General features: G+C 33.2%; 1 protein-coding gene across 1 annotated transcript; it reads right to left on the bottom strand.

Annotated features, from left to right (window-relative positions):
* Positions 1-6,376: 6,376 nt before the first annotated feature.
* On the bottom strand, positions 6,377-7,834 carry LOC149575185 (flavonol synthase/flavanone 3-hydroxylase-like). The gene is made up of 3 exons (XM_089815027.1): positions 7,369-7,834; positions 6,906-7,233; positions 6,377-6,759 (listed from the first exon to the last, which is right to left on the bottom strand). Exons 1-3 carry the CDS (start codon positions 7,821-7,823, stop codon positions 6,547-6,549), a joined length of 996 nt encoding a protein of 331 aa, XP_089671153.1. The 5' UTR covers positions 7,824-7,834; the 3' UTR covers positions 6,377-6,546.
* Between the last annotated feature and the right edge of the window lie 202 nt (positions 7,835-8,036).

Here is an 8,036-nt window from a genome sequence, read left to right as displayed (position 1 = left end):
TATCGATGAATGGATACTAACTCAATCTTGTTTGTGCATGTTTGAGTAGATGCAAGATTCATCGTAACGAGAGTGTGTTTGAGGTAGAGAGGGTTAGCCTCTCAGAAGGGGATGGGTGGGTCATCTTGTGTACCCACACACACACTATCACATAGAATAATGTGTTGAGTTGTAAAAGATTTACATGTATATCTACTTTTTTGTTTATTTATTTTCTTTCCTAATCTCTTTCATGGAAATATTTAACTATGTGTGTGTGTGAGACTTGTTTTTTTTCTATAAATTATTTAGTTAGAATTACTGATTATAACATTCTACTCTGGTATACCTCTTTCGGATGTTATAACCTTAGGACATAAACATCTTTTCTTTATTTGATAAAAATACATATGCTCATGTCACACGTGAATTTGCCCTAGAATTAAAATGTGAATACACCCAAATTGGGGGCAGTTACAACAACAGGGGTCATCTTCGTTCAGAATTTTGAGATGAACTTACAATGGTGGACGAAAATGGGGCTTTTTGGCTTTGATTCGGGCTTTTGAGAAAGGACAGAAGGCATTTTTATAGGGCTTTGAAATTAGTTTTACTGGGGGAGAAGCAAAAGAAAAAAAACCTAGCATTCCATAGACAGGAGACATCAATCGAATCCAATCAGATTCCCTTCTTTACTATTTGTTCCTGTTCTTCATGCAATTTTGCCATGAAGTCCTTGCTTTTTTTAGCCAAAATTAGTTTTCTTGCATTGAGGTAGGCAGAGTAATTGTTGTTTGCATCTATACTTTGTTGAGAAATCTTAGTTGCAAGCACACAAATTCTAAAAGTATAGATTGAATATACTTTTGTTTAAAAACTGTTAGAGCATTTTTTTTTTTTTTGCAAATCTATATGTATCCATAACTCGTTAAATGGTTTTTCCATAGGAAGAAATAGAACATCTTTTATATGTACAGTCGTTATGTTTGGGAACTTTAGTTTTTTTCTATTATGTAGCCTAATTTTGTTTTGGAGGATTTGGACATCGAACTCCTATTAAATGGTCTGTTGTGCTCATGAGATGCCAAGATTCAGGTAGATGAGAGGAGTCTAAGGAAATCTAAACCATTAACACTCAGCTAGAAACTCACTTGTGGATAGAAGACATGAAAGGAAGAGGAAGTGATGATAATAACCAAACCGATGCTGAGCCAAAAGATTATAACTTTGAAATACACTAACTTGAATTGTTAACAATGTAGTTATTTGAAGAAAAAAAATTAGGAATTAAATGTATTATTAGTTCTCATAGAATAATCTAGACTGTAACTAGAACAATGAATGAGTTGTGTCTAGACCCCGAGACTAACCACAGACTGAATTTAAGGAAATTCTTGTTCAGAATCATTCATGGTATGCTTGGTAGTTTGTAGTGTCTGCATTTAATTATGGTGTTTTGAAATAATAATTGTTAGAAGCTGTAATCTTTCCTTGGTGTATTTATAAACCAAGGTTAGACCTCCTTTATTTATTATTATAATATATTAGGATATAAGCCAAGGTATCCTAATATATTTCTTTTTTGTCCTTTTTCCATTACATCTTATTTTGTCATCTAGTGGAATATGTGAGGATAAATATGTATTGTAATTTCTAATTTTAGATTATTCCTCCTTAAGAGGAATCTCACACTTGGCATCACACACTTATGAATGGTGGCATTCATAGACATGGGAGTTACATTCCAACTCCTCTCTCTCATCTCTATTTAAGAGATGACCCTCTTCTCTCATTTCACAACAATGAGGTTTCTTCCTCTTCTCAATTATTGTATGAGCATTGCTCTCTATCTCTCTCTCTCTCTCTTCTTAGGCTTTTCATGCCTCATTCATAATGTCACAAGGGGTTTTCTTTGCTTTCCCCTTTCCAAATATCTTGTCTCATGGTGTTGGAGCTTGAAGCTTTCTCTCTCCTATTTTATGGTAATATCTTTTCATGCATTTACTCACTTAGATTCTTTCCTGGTATTGCTTATTTACAAATTTCTTTTTCCATTTCTAACAATAATAATATATTTATTTATATTAAAAATTCAATTGGGGAAATTGTGAAATAGTTTCTTAAGGTAAAATCTTTCTTTTGATAGTAGTTAAAAATGAGAGAAGAATCTTATACTTCTTTAGTTGAATATGTGCTTCCATGAAACCTTAGAAAAATAATAGTTGACTGTACAAGTGTAGATAACCACTTCTGATGTGTGCTGAATTTTTCTCCCTTCTTGAGTAATTGAGCTAGTATTCCACCATTATTATGATGCATGTTGTGTAACACCATGGAAATGCAAATAATCATAAGTTGTCAGATCAAAAATAATAAGTAGACTTGTAGTGATAGTGAGTAGATGTGATTTGTAAACCATTAATGTGGCCTAATATATGTTGTTACTGTTGTCATAATTATATAGCTATGCGCTAAAAGGATTGAACTAGTTTATTTATTATTGTATTATTGTATTGGCAGTTTCCTTCCAAGATGTTTTGTTATATTACTTACATGAGAGATTCTATTTTCTTTTAAAGTATGAAGGTATAAAGCTGAAAATAACCTTTTAACCTTCCCCAATAAACTAATTTTTTGTTGTTCTATTTGTGACAATGTTAACTACCTTATGGATGGGTGTAATGTGGCATATGGGAGGGTGGGGATGGATGCATTACGTTTTTCTTCTCTTAGCCTATCAGAATTCTAAGAGTAGGATTCATTACATTTTGTCTCTACTTCAGTATTGCTATTAAATTTCAGTGCTTGGCCAAGCCATTTTTTTTATTATGCATTTAAGTATGTTGTTCTGACATGTAGCATATGTGTGTGACTATACTAAAATTATCTTGAATACGTGTAGATATGCTTCATTTTAAAAGAAATGTACATGTGGGTAGATGTGTTACAAATTTTTCTTTCATTACATATAAGTAGAATGTGTAGTGTTCTTTTCTTTTTCCTATCACTATCCATTATTAGGCTGCTAGGCACATGAATATGCATACTATGTTTCACAGATGCACCAGATCCATCTGATCCATCTTGTTCCGGGAAGCTAGGCTTCTCGTGCTAGGGTCAAGGCATTCTTCATTTGTTAAGAAGAATCTCAAGGGAGTAAACATTGTGTGTTTAGCAAGGTAAAATCGCTTGGGCCACACTCCCATCTTAGTTAGCAAATGGACGACGTCTGTGGGGTTGGACATTGGATACACTTCAAAGAACCTATCAAGTTTTAGAACCTTCATTTTGGTCTTGATTATCAAATATTGTAAATTTAAAGGTTAGTTATATATCATTGCTCACGTTTATGAAGAATGTATGAAGTACATATACATAGTATTTAAGCACCATAGATCTATGTTGTAATGTATTTTCATGTCAAAATCAGCAAGCTATTTTTTTTTTACTCTAAATTTCTCATTGATTATTGTATACTCTTGTTTACGAACAACAACAATGATGAGTTGTACTTTGAGTTAACAACATGTTAACCTTGATTCCTATTTAAATTCATAGATGCTTGACTTTTCTTATTTCAGCATTCAATGATGTGGCATAGTCTTTCCCTAATTTTTGCATTTTTTTTCTGAATTGGAAATCTTGTTTAAGGTTTGGTTCTTACATATATAAAGGACATCAAATGCATCTCATTCTTTAGCATCAACATTTTTGTAATCTCTTTCATTTAACATAGAAATAGTTTATAGCATCAATATTACTAATTTTTGTAATCTATTGCTTCTAATATAGAAATAGTTTACATTCAAATGAGGCTAATTTTTTCTTGAAAATTCATAGTGTAAGAGGGTCATTAATGATTGAATCTATTTATTGCTATTACTTCCTCTAAGGGCCCATTTGGTTGTGGAAATAGAAATATGGGAATAGGAATAGCTATTCTAGAATAGTTATTTTGGAATAGAAAATGGGGGTACATATTCCTATTCTCTATTTGGTTCATCCAGAATTTGATGGGGGAATTCCTAGATCCAAAAATTTATGTTTTCTAGAAGAAATAAAATTGGAATAGGAATACGTATTCCAATTCCACCTATTTAGGTGGAATTGAAAATGTTCATTTTTGAGCCAAAATTAGAATATGTACATTCCTATTTTATTTCCAATTCCAATTCCAATTTGGTGCATCCAAATGAAGAATTCAAAATTTTAAAAATTTGCATATACCTATTCCACTTGTTTATCGATTTCTCTGATTGACTCTTGTAACCTAAGATGAGTGACATCACATCTATTGAGAAGGTAATCACATATTTTACAATCTATCCGCTTTAATATATCCCTCCTTGAGGATGATTCTGTAGTAGTTTCCTTCCAAAATAATTAATAACTATTCTATTGAGAAGGTAATCACATATTTTATGATCTATCCCCTTTAATATATCCCTCCTTGAGGATGATTCTGTAGTAGTTTTATGTTGCTTTAATTCTTCCAAAATAATTAATAACTACTCTATTAAAAGTGCAAATTCATCATGTCATACTATAGGAAGACCTTGCTTACAAAAATTTATTGCATTTTCAATAGAGCTAGAACTGATTTGTAACATTTCATTAATTCTTGTCGAGTTGAATAAAATATCAAAACACCCAGATGCAATATGTAGAGAGAAGAGACATGGTCAATGCCTAAATTTCCTCATAAGAGATTACTAGCTAGATATCCAATTGCATATTAAGAAAATCTTATCCAACATCTTCAAAAAATTTGGAAGATTCAATTAGTAGTATCCATTATTCATCACCATATTTTACTTATTTTGGACTCCTTTAAGTGGCAATTTTTTTTTGAGCTTTTTCTTATTTTCTCTTCTTGTTTTCCAACACTTTTTGTACCTTCATCAATTTCTTTTGTAGACTCTTTTGTAGACTCCTCTTGATTATTAGTTGTATTTGAATATACTTTATACTTCAATTCTTTTTATTTTTTCTTATTTATTAAAAATTGAAATTAAGTTAAAATTATTTATTTAAAAGAGCCAATGTGACCTAAAATAGGTAAAAGGCATCACACAATGTTCTATCTATTGCAAAAATAGAACAATAGAAACAAAATAGAGAAAGAAAGAACTTCCAACTTAATTTTATTGAATGCTAGTTACCAATTTATACAATAGCTTGACCCAACAACATTCTTAAATGATTGTTAATTAGATTAACAACAAACTACTTTATGATTAACAACACAGACAAACTTGACAGCTAACTGAAACTTATGGGCGCCTAACTCAAACACATCTACAATAAGAACTTGATTCAAACTAAAACTCTTTGACTCACACCTAAACTAAACTTATGTTGCTAGCAACTCAACAAGGTTATCCACATGTGCAACAATTATTATTGACTACTGTTGGAACATTAACTCCAACAGCCCCACTTAATGTGACAACTAAGGAATCTTGATGTAGAAATTATACTTTGAAAATATGTCATAGAGGAGTAAGACTTTATCATACTTATGTGGCTATTATCCAACCTCAAAACACCATTGGACACACCATCTCAAAATGAAATGTCTCATAACCCTCGTAAAGGTATGATGCCAAGCTTCTAGACTTTCAGATCTCTCTAAACTATTGGACACACCATCTCCACATGGGATGTCTCATAACCTTTGTAAAGGTATAGTTTCTCCGATCCTATAGCACCTCAAACTATTTAAGCATACATCTAGCCTCTACCACAACTTTTCCTATTTTCCAAAGCATTGATCTCTTCAAAATCAAACAAATTTTTCAATGAAAACATAATCATCTGGTGGCTCTTCTCCTGGTCTCATCTTCTTAACAACTTCTTCTCTAATGGATAGAACTTAATAGGAAGATAGCTCTGATACCATATTGAGAAAATAAAACAGAAACAAAATAGAGAAAGAAAGAACTTCCAACTTAATGTTATTTAATACTAGATACCAATTTATACAATAGCTTGACCCAACAACATTCTTAAATGACTGTTAATTAGATTGACAACACCCACAAACTTGACAGCTAATTGAAACTTATGGATGCCTAACTCAAACACATCTAAAATAAGAACTTGATTCAAACTAGAACTCTTTGACTCACACCTAAACTAAACTTGTGTTGCCAGCAACTCAACAAGGTTTGCCACATGTGCAACAATTATTATTGACTACTGTTGGAACATTAACTCCAACACTATCATGCCACATATTGATTAAGACCAAATGCTAAAATAAGAATCTAATAAGCAAATCCAAGACTTCATGTAAGTAGAGTAAAAATTAAAATATCTTATTAAGATCATCATTTTTATTTATACATTAAATAGTGTAGTAGATGGTGATGTAACAATTGAAAAAATTCATGTATACAATAAAACACCTTATTAGGGTCGTTATTTTTATTTATACATTAAATAGTATATTAGATGATGATGTAACAATTGAAAAAATTCATCCAAACTATTAATGCAAGCTAGACCTGCTTAAATTTGAGCACAACTATTTCTTTCGTGATCCAGCTTGAAGTGCTTCTACATTCATTGCTTCAGCTTGTTCATCTTACGATGCTTAAACTCTGCAAAAGTCTTGGCATTGTACAAGGGAGGATTATTCTCATCAATGAGCTCTTTCATGGGACCGATAACTTTACCTGCAGGAGGAGCAAAAAATACAGGCCATGACATTCTCACTTTCTCTTTGCTCACCACACTACGATGTAGAACACTCTTATACTTTCCATTGCTCAAAACCTGCACCATTTCTATCAACCGTTACAAACAATACATTTGTCTTCACTATGATGTACAATTATACTTTTGATTGCTTAAAACCTACACTACTACTATACAAAACCAAATAAAAACACAAGAGAAATGAATACAAAGAATTAAATAACCTCCACTTGATCTCCAATGTGGACAATGATAGCATTGGGGACATAATCTACACCAACCCAATGGCCATCTTTGTAGACTTGCAACCCCGGGACTTCGTTGGGCACAAGAAGAGTCAATGAACTCATGTCAGTATGAGGTTCTACTCCCAAAGCAAGTTCTGGTTGAGGGCATGGTGGGTAGTAATTTATTTTCATCTCCATTTCCAAATCATCACCACCAAGCTCCTCTTTCATGGTGTGCTCTTCTACACCAAGATGAAGAGACAAGGCTGAGAGCAACTTATTCACCACATCCATAAGTGCTTTGGCATATTCATCATTCACCTCTCTACAATAAACACAACCACCATTCATCACCCCAAAACATATAAGCAAGAACAGATGAATGTAGAATATAGGAGACAAACAAACACATGAATGTTAGTAACTGGAAAGAGAGAAAAGAGAGAAAGAAGAAGAATACATGTAAGAGGGAGGATGGCGAGGCCAGGATTTGAAGTCACATCTTGAAGGAGGCCACAGAACATGGAAAAAGTAGTCAATCCACTCGAGCTTTCCATCAATATTATGGGCCAGTTTTGTGCCATAGCCCTCAAAAATACCAGCTGCCGCATTGTTGGAGTACTTCTCTTTCTCCTCGAGGGGAAGATCGAAGAACTCCTTCCCAACGTATTGAAGGCGTTGGATGAGTTGTTGAGAGATTCCATGGTTCACCACCTGAAAAAGACCCCACTCACTTGCAGCTCTTCCAATCTCTTCTATGGTTTTGTCACCTAAATCGGCCATATCAATGAGGGGAACTTTCACAGAAGGGCACTCAATGTTTGCATCGGGCCTTTCGTGCAATGGCCTTATAAACTCAGCTGGTATACTTGCAATCCCACTGCCTGCCAGAGATTGTACTCTAACTGCTGCCATGGTTTGTCTGCATATTTTATGGACTGTTTAGTAATATTTATAGAAGCTAAGGAAAAATGGGTTGAGTGGCAGATATGATGTTGAATGGTAGATACAGATTGATTCCGCCGCCGGTTAACCCTACAAACTTATCTTCGCCTGAGGTAGAAAATATCTTTCCCTTGGAATCAACTTTGGAATTGAACACACAATTCATGGTCTTTTTTTTTTTTT

This window comes from Cupressus sempervirens, chromosome 2 (genome assembly GCF_028749045.1).
Source record: "Cupressus sempervirens isolate cs-2001-9-10 chromosome 2, ASM2874904v1, whole genome shotgun sequence".
Lineage (NCBI taxonomy): Eukaryota > Viridiplantae > Streptophyta > Pinopsida > Cupressales > Cupressaceae > Cupressus > Cupressus sempervirens.
The sequence above is the reverse complement of the archived record's forward strand: the minus strand, read 5'-3'. Positions and strand labels throughout refer to the sequence as shown.